The sequence below is a fragment of the Schistocerca piceifrons genome, chromosome 9 (genome assembly GCF_021461385.2).
Source record: "Schistocerca piceifrons isolate TAMUIC-IGC-003096 chromosome 9, iqSchPice1.1, whole genome shotgun sequence".
NCBI lineage: Eukaryota > Metazoa > Arthropoda > Insecta > Orthoptera > Acrididae > Schistocerca > Schistocerca piceifrons.
In genome coordinates, this window is record NC_060146.1 from 199097814 (window position 1) to 199118857 (window position 21044).

The following is a 21044-nucleotide window of genomic DNA, read 5'->3' on the forward strand; positions in this document are numbered from 1 at the left end:
CACCTAGTCAGTGATTTTCCGCGGAGTGATGGAGCAGTTTCCGTAACTGTCTTTGCCGCTCTAAGTGTTTCCGCGTAAGATCACATTATAGGGGGTATGAACTGACAGTACTTTTTAGTAATATATATAGCTATATTTCAACGCTGAACAGCATATTGTTTAATCGAAGCTAGCAGTAATGTTTGAAAACTGACTACTGCGTAGCAAGTCATACGCGTCATCATTGCACATGTAATTTATGAGTGATATCTTTGCCAAAGAATTTTAAGGTCTGTAGTAATGTCAATTCTAGGAAAATGTTTAGAAAGGAGTGATGCAAAGTGAAAATGGTAAATATTGTCTCTAGCGTGTTACAGCAAGATAATGTGGTAGGAGCCTTTCAGCCATAGCTCTATTTTTACTGTTGTTTACATTAACAAATTTTCGATGTAATTTCGTAAAGAAGATTGATATATATCAACTTGTTGACTTGATTAAGGTCAGTAACCTTACATTACCGAGAGACAATAAATTTTTATCGTGGAATCATGGGAAGTAACTGACGTATCATTTACATCATACATACCAGTTGAAATAAAGAAAATCCTGTTGTCGATACGGTTTATTTACGAAGGGCCGCTTGCCATGTTTATTTTGAAACTTATAGTTTTTTTACTGCCGTCAATTGGATGTTAAATCACAGGATATTAAACATATGTTGGAAATATGTGTTCAGTGTGTATATCTTGAATTTGAGCGCTTGGACCGTGATCAGCAGAGATAAAATGGTATTCAATTTCATAAACGGAGTGCTAACTAGCGTTAAATGTTTTTTTATGTCCGTGCCAGTTTGATTCATTTAGGCTGAGTTTTTGCTAATTGCTCGTTTCTCGTTCTGTCTGCCTGCAGGAAGACAGCATGAAGAACGGGGTTGGCACATGTCAGACAGAAAAACATCCGCTTGGACAAGGAGAAGACAGAGGCTTCAGTTGGGATTCTGTAGGTACATCATTGTGCTTTGGTCAGGGACAGTATCTGGATACCCTTGCCAACGCCTACTTAGATTACGTATTGCGAATTTATTTACTATTAAGCACAGTATATCCATAGTATATATGTATAAGTATTTTTGCTTTGATTATATTTCCTATGTTGTACTGGCATGTGTTTTATTCTTTAATACTCACAAATCTGTTACTATAAACTTGTATAATTTGGTTCTGCCTTGTTGTGGTTCAATATTGACACTTGTTGACAATTTTCTGCAGTAACCTCACTGTAATAGTGTCACTGGGTATTGAATAATTGACATAAATGCACCCTGCCCCTTTTGTGTATAATTTTTGTCATTTCAAACAAGTCTTTATGTGCTAGAGTCACTGCAGAGAACATACTGTAAGAAAAAGTCTCTTTAAATAGACACTGAAACTTGCTTGTCACTGTTCACTTGTGTAAGTGCATATGAAATGCTTTCTCAAACTAATCCCCCCGTGTATGTGAAGTGATTAAGTCCCACTGAGCTGTACTGACTTCAGTTAGTGAAAGTTTGCTTGCATATTGCAAAACCAATAAATGTCACACAACAAGATATATCTTGAAAATGAAGTTTTTGGTGATTCACTGATCTGTAGAGTAGCCTGAGGTTTAAGTTTGAAAGGTTTGAATTGGTGATGGAAAGCAATGTATCACAAAATAATATTTTAAAAAGTTAAGGTCATAGCGAAAGACCAATCTCTAATGGAGCCCAAGATTTAGGTTGGAAGGTCATAGTTTCATTGTTTGATGACAGAGCCAACAAATGTGCTGTGATAATCTTTTAAATTGCTCCTTGCATAGTTATATTTATGTTCCTAATAAAATTACCCATTTCCTCTGCTGTGTTCTGATATTTTCGTGTAACAAGAGTATACGTGACCAAGAACTCCATCTTCACTCAGGAGTCCCAGTACTTGTGTGGTTAAAATATACATGATTACGTGGGGTCATGGTCATAATACTGGTTAATAGTGTCACTGGTCAAAGTTTATGAATTGTATTGTATACTTTCCTTCAGTACGCTGCTTAATCAGAGGTGTCTTCGATGTAACATGAGTTTGACAGTGGAGGAATAAGCAGCACACTAATTGTTTTAACTTCATGATGTGTATGTTTTTTGGGATACATTACTGTACTGCACTCACAAGTTTTATGATTTGTGCAAAACAGTTCATTTGAGCAGAGTATCTTTATTTTCACACTTTGTTTTTACTGCTGCATAGCGGGGAGATTTGTATTATTGTAAAATATAGTAATTCATCAGAAATACTGAACCATATGACACAGAGTACCAGCTGTGACCTATGACATCATCAAAATGTTCGCCTCGTTAGCTGAATGATCAGCGTGACGGACTGCCGTTCTAAGGGGCCTAGGTTCGATTCCCGGCTGGGTCGGGGATTTTCTCCACTCAGGGGCTGGGTGTTGTGTTGTCTTCATCATCATTTCATCCACATCCGGCACGTGGGTTGCCCAATGTGGTGTCAGACCTGCCCCATAAGGGGCCTCTCGGCCAATGTCGCCAAACGCTCATTTCCATATCCATATCATCAAAATGGTGGACATAATTTGTTTGAATCCAATATGTCAACTGCGGTACCACACATGCAGCCATAAAAACACATAAGAACTTTGATTTCCTAATTATGAAAATATTTGAAATCTACAGCTATACTCTACAACTACCATGAGGTTCATGGCAGAGGGTTTCTTTCTGTTCCATTTACTTATGGAGTGCAGGAAGAATGATTGATTGAATGCCTCTGTGTGTGTAGTAATTATTCTAATTTTATCCTCACGATCCTTTTGTGAGCGATATGTGAGGGTTGTAATGTATCTCTAGAGTGATCATTTAAAGCCGGTTCTTGAAACTTTGTTGATAGACTTTCTCAGTATAGTTTACGTTTGTCTTCAAGAGTCTGCTATTTCAGTTCCTTCAGTATCTCTGTGACACTGTCTCGTGGATGAAACAAACTGTGACCATTCGTGCTGCCCTTCTCTGTATGTGTTCAGTGTCCCTTGTTAGTCCTAACTGGTATGGGTCCCACCCACTTGAGCAGTATTCTAGGATGTGTCACACGAGTGATTTGCAAGCAGTCTCGTTTGCAGACTGATTGCACTTCCCCAGTATTGTACCACCTACTTTACCCATGACTGAGCCTATGTGATAATTCCATTTTATATCCCTACAAAGTGTTACATCCAGGTATTTGTACAAGTTGACCAATTCCAAAAGTGACTTGTTGATATTATGTTTATAGGATACTACGTTTTTTTGTTTTGTGAAGTGCATGGATTTACATTTCTGAAGATTCAGGGTAAGTTGCCAATCTCTGCACCATGTTGAAATCTTATCAAGATCTAACTCAATATTTATGCAGCTTCTCTCAGGTAATACTTCATCTTCAAAAAGCCTGTTGTTACTATTAATATTATCTGCAAGGTCATTAATATACAACATGAACAGTAAGGGTCCCAAAACCACACTTCCCTGGGGCGCACCCGAAGTTACTTCTACATCTGACGACGACTCTCCATCCGAGGTAACATGCTGTTTCCACCCTACCAAAAAGTCCTCAGATTTCACTTGATACCCCCATATGATGGTTTTTTTGACAATAAACGTAGGTGTGGTACTGACTCAAATGCTTTTTGGAAATCAAGAAACACCATGTCTACCGGGTTGCCTTGATCCAAAGCTTTCAGTACCCACGTGAGAAAAGTGTGAATTGGGTTTAACATGCAGCTTCTTCCAGAAAGTACTTCATCGTAGGTTATTGCATCATCTTCAAAAAGTTTGACATTGCTATTAATATTGTCTGATAGGTCATTAATGTTCAACATGTACAGCAGGAGTCCCAACACAGTTCTTTGGGCACACCTGACTTCTTCTACAACTAATGATGACTCTCCATCCAAGATAACATGCTACATCCACTCTACCAAAAAGTCCTCAATCCAGTCACAAATTTCACTTGATACCCGTATGATCATACTTTTGACAATAAGCATAGGTGTGCTATTGAGTCAAATGCTTTTTGAAAATCAAGAATTACTGCATCTACCCAACTGCCTTAATCCAAAGCTTTTAGTATGTCAAGTGAGAACAGTGTGAGCTGGGTTTCTCACGATCGATGTTTTGGAATCTGTGCTGGTTGGCATTGAGGTCATTCTGTTCAAGATACCTCATTATGTTTAGGCTCAGAATATATTCTAATATTCTACAACAAATAGTTGTCAAGAATATTGGATGGTAGTTTTGGAGGTCACTTCTACTACCCTTCTTGTAAAAGGGCGTGACATGTGCTTTTTTCCAAGAACTGGGCAAGGTTTGTTGTTCAAGGGATCTACTATAGATTATAGTGGGATGAGGGTCCAACTCAACTGCAAAGTCAGTATAGAACCTGACAGGGATTCCATTGGTGTCTGGAGCTTCGTTCAATTTTAATGATTTCAGCTGTTTCTCAACACCACTGACACTAATACTTATTTCATTCAGTTTGTCAGTGGTACAAGGATTAAACTGAGACAATACTGCTGGGTTTTTCTTTGTAGAGGAGCATTTGAGAATGGAGTTAAGCATTTTAGCTTTTGCTTTGTTACTCTCAATTTCAGTTCCTGTCTCAGTCGCTGGGGACTGGGTACTAACTTTGATGCCACTAACAGGCTTAACATACAACCAGAATTTCTTTGGGTTTTGTAAAACATCGTGTGACAGTATTCTGCGTGGTAGTCACTGAAGGCATCATGCATTGCTGTCTTGACAGCCAAACACGTTTCCTTCAGCATATCTGTCTATAGGCATCCTTTGTCTCACACCTATTATGCAATAATCTCTCTTTCTTTAGAAGTTTCTTTACAGTGACGGTATACATGGAGGGTCCCTCCTATTATGCACTTTTCTACTGGGTATGTATCTGTCCAGTGCATGTTCTACTATTCTTTTAAACTTGAGCCGTAGTTCCTCTATGTGCCCTTGGCCTGTGCTGAAAGTTTCAAGTTTCTCATTGAGATATGACACCACTGATTTTTTTATCTAGTCTACTGGACGTATACATCTTTCTGCTTGTTTTAGCTGTCGTTTGTACTTTGGTAACCATTGTTGCCACAACCACTTCTTGCTCACTGATAACAGATTTGATTTGGGCATCCTGAAAGAGGTCAGGTATGTTTGTTGCCATTACATGTAATATATTTTCATCATGAGTGGGGTTTGTAACTATCTGTTGTGGGTAGTTTTCAGAAAAGGCGTTTACTAAAGTTTCACAGGATGTTGTACCACACTCACCACTGCCAAAACTGTAACTGACCCAATTAATTGTTGAATGATTAAAGTCTTTACTGATGATTGCAGTATGATTTGGGAACTTACATACAAGTGAACTTAGATTTTCTGTAAAGTTTTTGTTACATCAGGAGATGAGTCTGGTGGGTGACAGAAGGATCTAATTGTCATCTTATGCCCACCCCTGATACTGAGTCTTGCCCAAACAGTCTGTCATGCAGCTTCAATTTCTATCTCGGTGGATTTGTTTTTATTGTCTACTGTGACAAATACACCACCTCCATTTACCATATCACTATCCTTTCAATATACACTCATATTTTCCCCAAAAACTCTCACTGCTATCAATTTCAGGTTTCATTCAGCTTTCTGTCTCAAGTATTATGTGAGGTTCCCTGCTTCTCTTTCTGCAGTTAACTTCCCCAAAAGCTAGTGCATCAGTCTTTACTACAGCCTCTTTAATTAACTGTGCCAAAAAAAAAAAAAAAAAAATTGCTTTGGAATTGCCCTCGGTACGTTGTCTTCCTGTCAGTGACCACATAAATCCATTGCTGGTACGGGAAGTGGCAAGTTGCAGTCTTCTTTCAGTGTGCCTGTCTGCCACTCTATGCCTCCTCAGTGTGGCGAGTAAGAATCTAGCCATTGTACTTGTTGCTAGTCCAGCTCAGATCTGCCATTGTTTAACATACAGTTTTCTTACATGCATATTCACTTTGCCAACTTCAGTTGTTGCAGGGATTGCTGCATACTTGTGGACACATGAGTGCCCAACGACTTTGGGGGCCTTCTTTATTCATCCTATTTCTCATGTCAGCTTGTCCTTTTCCTTTGTGTGATTGTGATATAATAATTTCATAATAAACTAGTATTTTGTGGACGCTCTGGCAGTATCATGTTTCAAGTAAACAATAACTGAGTTTCAGTGAGTTCCTATTTTGAAAAATCATCCTTAGTTGTTATTGAAGGTCATCAGTTTGTAGCACCATTCTGTGAAAATTTTTGAGGTTTTCTTAATGTGCCAAAGGCATCTTTTCAGGTCAATAGCCATACTGATTCTGTTTTGTGGACAGTATTTTGCCACGTGAGCTAGTCATATGGTTGGAATCGGACACTGAACGCACAAAACACCACTGTTTGAAATGTCTCATGATGAACAGGTCTTCTGTTAGAGCATTGGGAACAATCATGAAATCAGCTATAAAAACGAAAATATACCATCAGTGTCAATGTCCTTTTTTTTTAAAGTGATAAATAAGTGTTAATGAGTACTTTGAAAGATATGTACCTGTATGCAGGTGTTTAGTTGTGAAGGCAGAGAATTTATGTACACTTTAAGAAAAAGGGAAGAAAAGGACACTCACACATAATAAAAATTCCAGAAAAATAGGACGATTTATTCAAGAGAGAGAACTTCACAAATTGAGCAAGTGAGTAACACATTGGTCCAACTCGGGGCTCTTATGCAAGCAGTTAGTGATGTGTTGCTAGAGGAGGCCAAAATGCACGCTTTTAGCTCACGCAGACTGGCGTGAGGTCTGGAACAGTTAAGGGAATTTATAGTAGCAAATAGAGTACGTAGTTGATGTAATACTTAACTTTAATCCATAATTGGAGAACATTGGTCTGGCGGTACAGGCATCACAAGTTAAATATCTATTGATAATGGCGCCTTGCTAGGTCGTAGCAAATGACGTAGCTGGAGGCTATGCTAACTATCGTCTCGGCAAATGAGAGCATATTTGTCAGTGAACCTTTCCTAGCAAAGTCGGCTCTACAACTGGGGCGAGTGCTAGGACGTCTCTCTAGACCTGCCATGTGGTGGCGCTCGGTCTGCAATCACTGACAGTGGCGACACGCGGGTCCGATGTATACTAACGAACCGCGGCCGATTTAAAGGCTACCACCTAGCAAGTGTGGTGTCTGGCGGTGACACCACATTTAGTCTGCTTGGCATTGACTGAGAAAGTTGTTGGATGCCCACCTGAGGGATATCGTGCCACATTCTGTCCAACTGGTGCTTTAGATTGTCAGAATCCCAATATAGAAGGACATTCTCAGTTGGGAAGAGACCCAACGACTTTGCTGGCCAAGTTAGGGTTCGGCAAGCATAAAAACACTCTCCTTGTGCAGCTGAGCTTTGTCTTGCTGACGTTTAAGCCCAGGATGGCTTTCCATGAAGGACAAAAAAATGGAGTGTAGGATATCGTTGGTGTACCACTGGCCATAAGCGTGTTGCAGATGACAACCCAAGGGATCCTGCTATGAAAAGAAATGGGACGCCATCATCGGCCCTGGTTGTTGGGCAATATGGCAGGTGACAGTCAGGTTGATATCCCACCATTCTCTGGGGCATCTTCGGATGGCCCACTGTTGTCCAGGTGGTCTCCAGACGTGTCTTTGCTGGTTATTAGGGCTCAATTCAAAGCAGGACTCATAACTGCAGACAATTCTACTCCAGTAAATGAGATTCCTGGTCAAAGATGTGTCTGGAGATGCCACGGACAACGGTGGGCTGCCAACCTGACTATCGCCTGCTGTGAGGCCCGATAGCCGGGTTGCGATCAGGAGTGATGGTATGGGATGCCGTTTCTTTCCATAGAAAGACCCCTCTGATGGTCATCCACAGCACCGTTACAGCAGAGCAGTGTGTGAACAATATTCTATGCCCATTTTGTTGCCGATTATTACAAGTCATCCAGGGCGTACATTCCAGCAAAATAATGTCCACCTGCACATGGTGAGAATTTCTGCTGCTTATCTTCATGGCAGCAAGGTTGCCAGATCTCCCCCAATTGAGAACATTTGGAGCATTGCAGGCAGGTCCCTTTAACCATTGCAGGATTTTGATGATATAAAATGCCAGTTGGACAGAGTTTGGCACAGTATCTTTCAGGAAAACTCCAGGAACAGCATTATGAATATGGAATAGATATAATAACGACCTTCCCAGACATTGAAAATGCGTACAATAGTGTACGTAGAAGCAAAGTGTGGAAAGCCCTGGAGAACAGAGGAGTAACAAAACAGATTATTTGGAGGATAAAGGAAATGTACCATGGAAGTGTGAGCTGTGTGAAAGGGGGAGGAGAGAGATCAGCTTGGACTGAACAGAAGAATGGCTTGAGCCAGGGAAGTGCACTTTCACCATTACTCTTCATTGTAACGAGGGATGGTATAATGAGTACAGTAGCACAAGTAATTGGTGAAGGAAAGATGAAAGCTATGGTATTTGCAGATGATCTGATGATGTGGGGGAATAAGGAGGAGGAAGTACAAGAGCAGTTGGATGTACGGGAATGAACAGTACAAGAATATGGGATGAAATTTAGTATAAGTAAGAGTGAGATGATTATCACAACGAGAATGAAGGAGAGAGGAACAGCCGGAATAACAGTTGGCGGGGACCGATTGAGGAGAGTGATAAGTTTCAAGTACCCAGGAAGCCTGATACAGGAAGATGGAAAAGATGACAGAGAAATAAACGAGCAGGGGAGAAAAGCAGAAGCATTTCAGAAGAGTGTCAGAAGCCTGATATGGAGCAAGGGTGTACCCCAGATCAGTAAAAAGGTTGTATACCAGTCATACTATGTCCCGATCCTGACATATGAACCCGAAACCTGGGTTATGAAAGAAAGAAAGAAAAGTGCAAACTAGTGAGATGAAATTCTTGTGGAACTGTGTTGGAGTGACAAAGATAGACTGGTTATGAAATGAGAGGATCAGAGAGTTAATGAATGTGGAACCATTACAGGAGGAGATAGAGAAATCAAAGCTGAGATGGAATGGGCATGTTAAGCGGATGGAGGAGAAGAGAATACCCACGTGGATACACGAGATGAAACTGGAAGGAAAGAGACCGAGAGGAAGAACGAGAGAGATGGCTGAAAGAAGTGGAGGAATGCGTCCAGAAGAAAGGAGAAGACTGGACAACCATTTTTTTTTCTGAAATTGTAATCATCTATCCGTCTGTAAATGTACATTGCATCTACAGAATTTTGTCTCCTTTGAAAATTCCTTCGTGGTGAGTCATTTCTTTTTTGAATGGTATAATCATGCAGACTGTCTTTATCTGATTTGAGATTACTGTGGCATATTATTAGAATACTGTTTATCAACCTTTAGCTGTACCTGGTGATGTAGTGGTAAAGTCCTCGTCAGTCAGAGGATCAAATCCTGGTCGGATCATGGATTGTTTCAGTCCACATTTAACCTAGCCTTCACCTGCCAACAAGAATGCCACATGGTTTGCATCCCATATTAAACTGTAGAGCCCCTTTTTCCCCGTTGGCATAAGTGGGGTAGGTTAGGGACACAGAAGTAACCAATGTGATGCGAAAGTGTAAGACTTGCACCAGCCATTGAGCCACACAAAATGATTGACTATCTAGTAATGAGGAAGACCTCATTTGCAGTATACATATTTATAAAATTTGGCACAGGTTAAGGACATAGTTTAAGTTTGAAAAATAGCTTTGCAATAATTTTATAGTGGCAGATAATTCCTTAACAATGTGAATGCCACCTCCCCCCTCCCCACCCCCTGCATTTTGTTGTGAATAGACTTGGTAATATAGAAGTAATAAATTGAAACGTCGTGTCTGACACTAAAGTTTTACTGCTTGAACAATGAAAATGTAGTAAGTGATAAACTTTTTTTCCTTTCACCACTTTGTGGGGGGTGGCAGTGAGAAAAAGGTTCACAAAGGTTTGAAACGATGTGTAAAGTTCGTTGGAAATCGCCAGTTGCTTTCATTCCCAAACCCTGGATGAGTCGAGTCTCTGTATTCGCTTACTATCAGTTATGCTGCTAATGGTTTCTGACTGTGATACTTGTCTTATTGTGTTAAACTTTGAACATAAGATTATCCTCTTAATATTTTGACTATGACAGCATTTTAAATTTTTAAATTCTGTCAATAATTACACGAGATATTAAAAATCAAATTCTTGAGGTCCCCCGAGAGCTGCCAGATGTCCAACCTGCAACTGGTATCGGGTTCCGGGATAGTCACTTAATAATGTAGAAATTTATGAATGTAGCTGGGGTACAAAATCTTCTCAGTGTATGGACCTCCTCAATCGGAGTTAAAACTCGAACTTCTGAAAATGATCATCGGGTGGTGGCTGACTGCCAGGAGCAAAGTCTGCCTCTTTTGCAGTGGCACTCAAGTTCATTTTCAGTCTGGTGACGTCACTTGGAATTCTAACTTCTGTTAGTGGTATGACATCAGCAGGAGGGCGAGGTTAACATATGCATATGTGGCAAATTCGCAACGAGGCGCTAACCCCCTCTCATCGTGTCCCACTCTGTGGGCTGCACTGTAGAAGTGGAACAGCACTGGCATCACCTGCACCAGTGACAGACTTGAACACCACTTTAAGGGAGGTAAATTGTGCTCCTGGCAGACAGTTATCTCTTGACTAAGAAGACTGTGATTATCTTTGAAAGCTAGAGTTTTGACTCTGATTTGACATAGTCTGTGCACCAAGAAGGTTTTGTACAAGGATGCCGCTATAAAAACTCTTTGACGTCATGCAGTGTTACCGTTTTCAAAGTATCATTAATTTTTGATGACAAACTTCATGAGGTAGTGAGGTTTTATTATACAGCATGTTGCACAAAAGTAACCTTTAATTGTGAAAAAGGTAAATAACTTACATAAATGTATCATACAGCATTGATTGCAGTAATGTTAAAGATTTACTTACAAATTAAATGTTCCATGTGTAATCAGTTTAGTGCCAAATCCTATGAAGGAAGACTTGTTGTATGGTGGCAAATGTTCGTGTTATCCATTGTCGCAGCTTGTCGACATTTCCTGGACACGAAGTAACAAACACTCTGTCTTTATGTAATACTACACACAGAAGTCCATTGGGTTTGAAGATGATGATGGCCAGGATATTGTTTCACAACATCCAATTCAAATCAGCACGTTCCTATGGAGATATGGGACAACTGCACGATGACAACATGGTGGTGCACTATCTTGCTGGAAAATAGATTCTGTACCCATATGCTATTGTAATTGAGGTATTAGATAATGTTTGAGCACGTCCAGGCACGATATGCCAGTTACAGTTGACTCAGTGAAAAAAAAAAAAGGACTGTAAATCTTGTTACAGCTTAGAGCACAAAAAAACATTTACCTACGGTGAGTCCTGTACGTGTTCAATTTCGTGACGTGATGCCTCCTCACCCCTATCTGAACTTTGACTTTGCCCCAAGTATGGAAGGTGGCTTCTTCACTGAACACAAGTTTATTGAGAAAATAATCTTCAGTCTGCATTTTATTAAACATTTCTACACAAAACTCGGCTCATTTTTCTTTGTCACTTTCTCTTAAATCTTGCAACATTCCGGTTTGTAGGGTTTGAATGACAGGCATTTCCATAATACCTTCCATGCTGTAACATTCCCATATTCAGCTCTAAGCTGGTGTGCCTCATTGATTTACCTGGACTACAGATGTAAGCCTGCCAGACTTGTTCAACTGCTGTGTCAGAGACTGCTAGCCTACCTGACCCAGCGTCTTATGATACAAAGCCAGTTTTGGTGAAACATCTGCACTAATTAAAAACAGTTTGTCTTTGAGATGTTGTCGTGTGATATTTAGCCCTGAATTTTTTCTGAACTGTAATAGCAGATTTGGATTCTTGAAACAGTAAATAACACTGTGCGCACCCTGCACTGTTCTGTAACTCTGTGATGACTGTTCTATTAACTCATTCACTCATGCCACGTGGTGGGAACATCAGGATCTAACAGTGTTAGGTGGAAATAAAACTTGAAGTATTCTGCATTTAGTGCTGTATCAAACATTTCTGTAAGTTACTAACCATTTTCACAATTAAAGGTTACTTCTGTATAATTAATTTATAAACACTTGTATTAATAGCATCTGAGGATTGACGGACCAGAAACAATAAAGATTTACCTGTGAGGCTACTGTCAGAATGCACAACTGTTTAAAGAGCTCACTAAAAGCATTCTAGGTGTATTAATTGGTCATCTTACAAAATATTTAAGATGCAAAGATGTATGGACATTTTGGCTAGATATGACAAGAAAACAAGAAGATATACTTGTACAAAGTAAAAGTTCAGCAGGAAGTCAGATACAGAAAGTGAAATAAAAGAACAGCTCCCAGTGGTGTACTTACCCATGCTCACAATGTCTGTGATTAATTTTGGAGAGAGGCTAGAATGTGCCAAAGAGTGCACGAATCCATGATAAGGTGTCTGAATGCCTGCATTGCATTGCATGAAGTTCATATTGAACATCTCTGTTGTGATGTGGATGTGATGCAGCTCTGTACTGTGTTCTGGGATGATTTGTTGTTGCTGCGCGCACACAGCATCAATTTCTGGTCACATGTTCATAAGAAAATTTTTACTTTAGTTTCCAGTCAGGACTCCATCACTGTAGTTTTTCAGTTTTATTAATGTTCACCCTGTATGTGTGTATGGTATACTGATGGGTTACGATCTTATTAAATTCTCATCTTCTGGTAGTTCATTCTCATATCAGTTCTTATATTTTATTCACATGTTTATTCTTCAGGAAGATTTGGTGTGTTTCCTTGGATGATACCAATCACAGAAATATTTGGTACACAAATATTCTGATATTTGAATAAGGACAATGTTATATCAATATACACTGGAAAACATTCATGTAGTGATCTTTTACAGACATTGTTGTACAAATGAAAAACAAAAATAAAAGTAATAATCAGGTTTCGAGCAAGGAACGCAAAATTGAGGTGTCATACTAACCAATGTACCACCATATCGTCTGACTATATTGTGTGGTAAAAGCCATACAAAGTACCTGGAAAATACCCTGAAAATTTTGGTCGTTTTTTTTTTTTTTCAGAAATGGTTGAGTATCTACAGATAAGCAGAGACATGTTTCCTTATTTTGACCTCTCTTCCACTGAGTGAAGTTTCTGGGAAATCAAGTTCTGACATTTGCCATATTCTCCTTGTCAGACACCCAAACCCACACACCCACACTGTGATTTTTTTTTTTTGTTCATTAGTCTTCTGACTGGGTTGATGCACTTTCAACCCATGTCCTCAATTATTTGGTGGATGTATTCCAACCTCTGTCTTCCTCTACAGTTTTTGCCCTCTACAGTTCCCTCTAGTACCATGGAAGTCATTTCCTCATGGCCTAACAGATATTCTATCATCCTGTCCCTTCTCCTTATCGATGTTTTCCACACATTCCTTTCCTCAGTGATTCTGTGCAGAACCTCATTCCTTACCTTACCAGTCCACCTAATTTTCAGCATTTGTCTGTAGCACCACATCTCAAGTGCTTTGAATCTCTTCTGTCCTGGTTTTCCCGCAGTCCGTGTTTCTCTACCATACAATGCTGTACTCCAGTCGTACGTTCTTAGAAATTTCTTCCTCAAATTAAGGCTGGTATTTGATATTAGTAGACTTCTCTCGGCCAGGAATGCCCTTTTTGCCATTGCTAGTACGCTTTTGATGTCCTCCTTGCTCCGTTCTTCATTGGTTATTTTGCTGCCTAGGTAGCAGAATTCCTTAACTTCATTGACTTCATGACCATCAATCCTGATGTTAAGTTTCTCGCTGTTCTCATTTCTACTACTTCTTGTTACCTTCGTCTTTCTCCGATTTACTCTCAAACCATATTGTCTACTCATTAGACTGTTCATTCCTTTCAGCAGATCATTTAAATCTTCTTCACTTTCACTCAGGATAGCAATGTCATCAGCGAATCATATCATTGATATCCTTTCATCTTGTATTTTAATTCCACTCCTGAACCTTTCTTTTTTTCCATCATTGCTTCCTCGATGTACAGATTGAAGAGTAGGGGCGAAAGGCTACAGCCTTGTCTTACACCCTTCTTAATACGAGCACTTCATCCTTGATCGTCCACTCTTATTATTCCCTCTTGGTTGTTGTACATATTGTATATGACCCGTCTCTCCCTATAGCTTACCCCTACTTTTTTCAGACTCTCGAACAGCTTGCACCAGTTTATATTGTCGAACGCTTTTTCCAGGTCGACAAATCCTGTGAAAGTGTCTTGATTTTTCTTTAGCCTTGCTTCCATTATTAGCCGTAACGTCAGAATTGCCTCTCTCGTCCCTTTACTTTTCCTAAAGCCAAACTGATCGTCATCTAGCACATCCTCAATTTTCTTTTCCATTCTTATGTATGTTGTTCTTGTCAGCAACTTGGATGCATGAGCTATTAAGCTGATTGTGTGATGATTCTCACACTTGTCAACTCTTGCAGTCTTCGGAACTGTGTGGATGATGCTTTTCTGAAAGTCAGATGGTGTCCCCAGACTCACATATTCTACGCACCAATGTGAACAGTCATTTTGTTGCCACTTTCTCCATTGATTTAAGAAATTCTGATGGAATGTTACCTATCCCTTCTGCTGTATTTGAGCTTAAGTCCTCCAAAGCTCTTTTAAATTCTGATTCTAATACTGAATCCCCTATCTTTGCTAAATCGACTCCTGTTTCCTCTTCTATCATGTCATACAAAACTTCCCCTTCATAGAGGCTTTCAGTGTATTCTTTCCTCCTATCCGCTCTCTCCTTTGCATTTAACAGTGGAATTCCCATTGCACTCTTAATACTACTACTCAGTGTTACTCACTGAAGGTTGCTTTGACTTTCCTGTATGCTGAGTCTGTTCTTCCGACAATCGTTTCTTTTTCGATTTCTTCACATTTTTCATGCAACCATTTCATGTTAGGTTCCCTGCATTTCCCATTTATTTCATTCCTCAGCGACTTGTATTTCTGGAACATTTTTGTATGTCCTCCTTTCATCGATCAAATGAAGTATTTCTGTTGTTACCCATGGTTTCTTCGCAGTTACTTTCTTTGTACCTACAGAATGTCTTTCTTTCCAACTTCTGTGATGACCTCTTTTAGAGATGTCCATGCCTCTTCAACTGTACTCCCTACTGAGCTATTCCTTATTGCTTTATTTATAGCGTAAGAGAACTTCAAGTTATCTCGTCATTTCTTAGTACTTCTGTATCCCATTTCTTTGCGTATTGGTTCTTCCTGACTAATGTCTTAAACTTCAGCATACTCATCATCACCACTATATTGTGATCTGAGTCTAAATCTGCTCCTGGGTATACCTTACAATCCAGTATCTGATTTCGGAATCTCTGTCTGACCATGATTGTATTCTAACTGAAATCTTCCTGTATTTCTCGACCTTTTCCAAGTATATCTCCTCCTCTTGTGATTATGGAATAGAGCACTCACTATTACTAGCTGAAATTTGTTACAGAACTCAATTTGGTCTTTCTCCTCTCTCATTCCTTGTCCCAAGCCCATATTCTCCTGTAACATTTTCTTCTACTCGTTCTCCTACAAATGCATTCCAGTCTCCCATGACTGTTAGCTTTTTGCTTCCCTTTATGTACTGTATTACCCTTTCAAAATCCTCATATACTTTCTCTCTCTTCATCTTCTGATTGCGACATCTGCATATATACCTGAACAACCCTTATCACTGAACTGTTCCCAGTAACACTCTCTCTCCCCTACCTTCATATTCATAACAAATCCTACTCCTGTTATATGATTTTCTGCTGTTGTTGATATTACCCTGTGCTCATCTGACCAGAAATCCTTGTCTTCTTTCCATTTCACTTCACTGACCCCTACTATATCTAGATTGAGCCTTTGCATTTCCCTTTCCATTTTTACTAGTTTCCCTACTACGTTCAAGCTTCTGACATTCCACACCCTGATTCGTACAACATTATCCTTTCATTGATTATTCATTCTTTTTCCTCATGGTCACCTCCCCCTTGGCAGCCCCCTTCCAGAGATCTGAATGGGTGACTATTCCGGAATATTTTGCCAACAGAGAGATCATCATGACACTTTTCAATTACAGGCCACAAGTCCAGTAGATACACGTTTCATGTCTGTAATGCAGTGGTTTCCATTGCCTTATGCATCCTCGTGCCATTGATCATGGCTGATTGTTCTGCCTTTAGGGGCAGTTTCCCACACCTAGGACAAGGTAGTACCCTGAACCTCTGTCCACTCCTCCGCCCTTTTTGACAAGGCCATTGGCAGAACGAGGGTGACTTCTTACACCGGAAGTCTGCGACCACCAGTCCTGGTTATCAAAGACACTGTCCCCTAGACCACGGATGCAAGCCGTGATACTAATCATTAAATATTGGTTATTGAAAGCAGTTGCCTAGGTATATGGAGGTGGGTAGGGTGTTGAAACAGTTCTTTCACCAGATGACTCAGCAGCTGTACAACAAGATGAAAGGAGTTTAGAGGATAGAGTATATGAAGCATAGAGAGGGGAAGGATGCGGAGGAAGGTGGTGGTGGAAAAGGCAAGGTGAGGCAGAGCGAACGGGTTAGCAGAGGTTTAGGCCAGGGGCATTGTGAGAGTGCAGGATGTGGAGAAAGAATTCCCACCTGTGTAGTTCAGAGTAACTTGTGGTGGCAGGGAGTACATATCCAAATGGCCTTTATAGTGAAACAGCTGTTAAAGTCATTAATGTTGTGGTGCACAGCATGATCGGCACATGGATGGTCAAGTTTGGCAATGGCTATTTTTGCAAATGGACAGTTGGTTACTTGTTATGCCCATATGGAATGCTGTACAGCAGAGCTGATAAACAATGTGGCTGGTTTCACATTTAGCTCTGCTTGTCATTGGGTAAGAAATACCTGTGACTGGGCTGTGTTAAGAACAAAAGTTTCTCCAAATCCCATTGGTGAGAATTGTCACTACATCATGTCCTGCACTTGTGCAATCAACTAACTTGTTTCCCACAGTCTCATCTTACCTTTTCCCACCTCTTCTGTCCACACTACTTCTTCCCCATCCAGATTGTATACTGCCTTCCCCCATCACTCTTTCTCTCCCCACACTCATGTGATCTCTCCCCCCCTCTCTCCCCCCTCTCCCCCCCTCTCCCCCCTCTCCCCCCTCTCCCCCCTCTCCCCCCTCTCTCCCCCCTCTCTCCCCCCTCTCTCCCCCCTCTTTCCCCTCTCTCTCCCCCCTCTCTCCCCCCCCCACTCAGTTTCCATCTCCATCCCCTCCCCCCATTTTCCCATTTCTCAGCCGTACTCTTTCGTCTCATCTTCCTGTCTTCCTCTTCATCACAAACTTCCTCTCCTTTCATCCCTTCCATCCTCAACCCCCTCCCCCCCCCCCCTCTCCCTGTCCCTGCCCCATGTAGGCTCTACCCTGTGAACTCCTTTCATATTGTTTTACAGCTGCTGAGTGATCTGGTGAAAGACCGCCTCTCACTATCCTGCCGTTCCCTCCTTGCCTCTTGCATCCTTCCCTAACCACTCCCTGTATCCTTCTACCCAAGCAACTGCTTTCAGTAACTGATGTTCAAACATCAGTCTCGTTGCTACAGTGGTTGTATACATTTTGTCTCTGTGTGAATGCTTATTAGAAAAAGAGCAAGAGCTTGAAAGCTAGCATTAACTGTTTCCTATTATGTGTATCTACCCACTGTACTCCAGTCCTCTATAGGTAAGTGGTTGCTTTTCCATCATTTTACATCTGTTTCATTTATTGCTTTACCGCATGTATTTTTTATGTTACTATGAATGTTTATATTTATTTCCTCAATTTATATGTTAATGCTGACACAATAGGAGAGAAATGGCAAAATACATATGTAATTACCTAAAGATCCCATATATTTGTCATATTGTGTTAATAGCATTGTGTCTTGTTGTTACTTGTTAGGATGAGGATGGGTCACAATCGACCAAAGATGCCAACGGAGAAGGATCGTACAGCGATGCTGATGGTGATGCTGACTGGGATGAGGAGGGAAGCTGCCCCCTGGTTAGTGGGAGTCCGGTCACCATTAGGGTGGAGCCTGTGAGTATAGAAACAGAACAGCAAACTATGCTATTATAAAGATAGTCTTAGTTTGTGTGTTGCCTTCTTCATAAGTAGGGACCTGATGATGTAGCATCTATTCGTAGAAATTATTAAACATATAAACTTGAAAGAATGTGTCCTTTTACTTCTCAGAATCATATTTTATTCATACCACATGCCTTATGATGACCTAATAGACCTCCAGATGTATAAAAATTTGAAAACTGTTTATGTTCTTGAAGATGAAGTTCATTGTGAGTATATTTCAAAAATACAATTGCTTGGAGATGATGATGATGATCCTGCTGGAGGAACGTTCACAACTGAGCATTAGAGGTTAAAGATACTGCTTCAATTGTGAAGTTCTTTTTAGTTTTAACACAACTGGTTTTGAGCTCTTACATGATGATCATAAGGTGTGCTACTGAAAGTAAACCGAGAGACCGAAGCTAATAATAATTTTTACATGCCAGAGTTTATATGAAAAAGCAAAAAAGAAGTTCCATTTAACTGTTTTGTTGTTTTCTAAAATATTATATGCTTTTTCTTATCTATACTTTTTCTTATCGACTACAGCATGTAAAAATTATAACTAACTTTGGTCTCTTGTTTCTTTCCAATAGCACACCTGATGACGGGCATGTAAGAGCCCGAAAATGGTCGTGCTTTAAGTACGGAAAAATAAAAATAAAAAAGCCTTGCAAATGAAGCAGTATCTTCAACTTCTACAATAATGATAATAATAATAACAATAAGGCCCGGGAAAAGAATAGGCCTCCAGTATGTTCTGCCAGTCGTAAAAGGCGACGAAAAGAACAAACCACTAATAGGGCTAACCCCCCTTTTAGTGTGATTAGTTGGTTCAGGACAGAACTAAAGAAGCCTCGGACAAGCTCCATCATGGTCGGGGACGACGCTTGATCCCTATGCCCACCAACAATGGTAACGACACTGCTAGCCAACTGGAAAATTATTCAAATCCAAATAGAGCTGTTTTGCAGGATATGCTTCCTGCAACCACCCTAGAAGGAAAACAAAGACAGAGGATGAGATGGTCAGATGAAGTTAACCGACACCTCATGTTCTGTTATTACCAAGCAACAAACCTAGGAGCCAACACAACTGGATACAGATCACAAGTATACACAACACTTATTACCAGATACCCAGAATTAAAATTTTTAACAGAACAACGACTAGCTGATCAGATCCGTGTAATAATCAAAAATAACGGGATACCCCAGTCAGAATTAGAAAACATCAAACAACAAGTGCAACAAATACTGGAACAAAATAATGTGCAATCAGAAGAAGAAGAAAATACAGTAATGGACTCAAACATCCCAGAGCAAACAAACAAAGAACAACACGCATCAATTAAACAATCAGAGGAAAACGAAATCTTAAGACAGCCACCAGAACAAGTACAAATAGAACACGAAGTGTCACACATGTTAGATATAGAAGAAAAATTTCAGCTGCCATATATAGAATACAAAGACACAAATACAGACATTAGACCATTCTTGCATAGCCCGCCAAATAACCCACAAATCGAAACAACAATAAAAACTATCAGCACAATCATACACAACAAAATAAATGAAAACACAACTATGGAAGAGTTACAACTACTGGTTTATATAGGAGCACTCACTACACTAAATATACATACTAGGCAGAAATCAGAACCAACCAACACACAGAAGAAACCCACAAAACCAGCATGGCAACACAGGCTACAGATCAGAATAGAAAAACTGAGAAAAGACATCGGGCAGCTAACACAATTTATAAGAAATGAAATGTCAGGAAAAAAAAAACGGAAAAGGTTAGGTAAAATCTCACAACAAGAAGTGAGAGAGCAATTAGATGAAAAGAAGCAGAAATTACAAGCATTGGCCAAACGACTTAGAAGATACAAAAAAAGTGAAAATAGAAGGAAACAAAACCAAAGATTCAACACAAACCAAAAGAAATTTTACCAGACAATAGATAACACACACATTAAAATAGACAATCCACCAAACATAACAGACATGGAACACTTCTGGAGCAACATATGGTCAAACCCGGTACAACATAACAGGCATGCACGGTGGATACAAGCAGAAACAGATATGTACAAGATGATACCACAAATGCCTGAAGTGATAATTTTGCAACATGAAGTCACCCAAGCAATTAATTCTACTTACAATTGGAAAGCCCCTGGAAAAGATAAAATAGCAAATTTCTGGCTAAAGAAGTTCACCTCAACACATTCACAGCTAACTAAATTATTTAACAGTTACATTGCAGACCCATACACATTCCCTGATACACTTACACATGGAATAACTTGTCAGAAACCTAAAGATCAATCAGACACAGCAAACCCAGCTAAATATCGCACCATAACATGCCTACCAACAATCTACAAAATATTAACTTCAGTCATTACACAGAAATTAATGACACATACAACACAGAACAAAATTATAAATGAAGAACAAAAAGGCTGTTGCAAAGGAGCACGAGGATGTAAAGAGCAACTGATAATAGATGCAGAGGTGACATATCAAGGTAAAACTAAACAAAGGTCGCTACACTACGCATACATTGATTACCAAAAAGCTTTTGATAGTGTACCCCACTCATGGTTACTGCAAATATTGGAAATATACAAAGTAGATCCTTAATTGATACAGTTCCTAAACATAGTAATGAAAAATTGGAAAACCATACTTAATATCCAAACAAATTCAAATAATATCACATCACAGCCAATACAGATTAAGTGTGGAATATACCAAGGAGACTCGTTAGGTCCTTTATGGTTCTGCCTTGCTCAGAACCCACTATCCAACA

The 21044-nt window shown here is 39.9% G+C and overlaps 1 protein-coding gene across 2 annotated transcripts in view; it reads left to right on the plus strand.

The window, feature by feature from the left end:
• The first annotated feature begins 257 nt into the window (after window positions 1–257).
• The window catches only part of LOC124717240 (zinc finger and SCAN domain-containing protein 22-like), an 84150-nt gene continuing 63363 nt past the window's right edge, over window positions 258–21044 (plus strand). Inside the window, exons 1-3 of one of the 2 annotated variants that reach the window (XM_047244043.1) lie at window positions 258–329; window positions 889–978; window positions 18054–18191. In XM_047244043.1, coding sequence (XP_047099999.1) covers window positions 327–329; window positions 889–978; window positions 18054–18191 — 231 coding nt within the window. In that variant the 5' untranslated portion in view covers window positions 258–326. Of the gene's footprint in view, window positions 369–888; window positions 979–18053; window positions 18192–21044 lie in introns of both variants that reach the window. The other variant, XM_047244042.1, reaches the window with a different exon arrangement.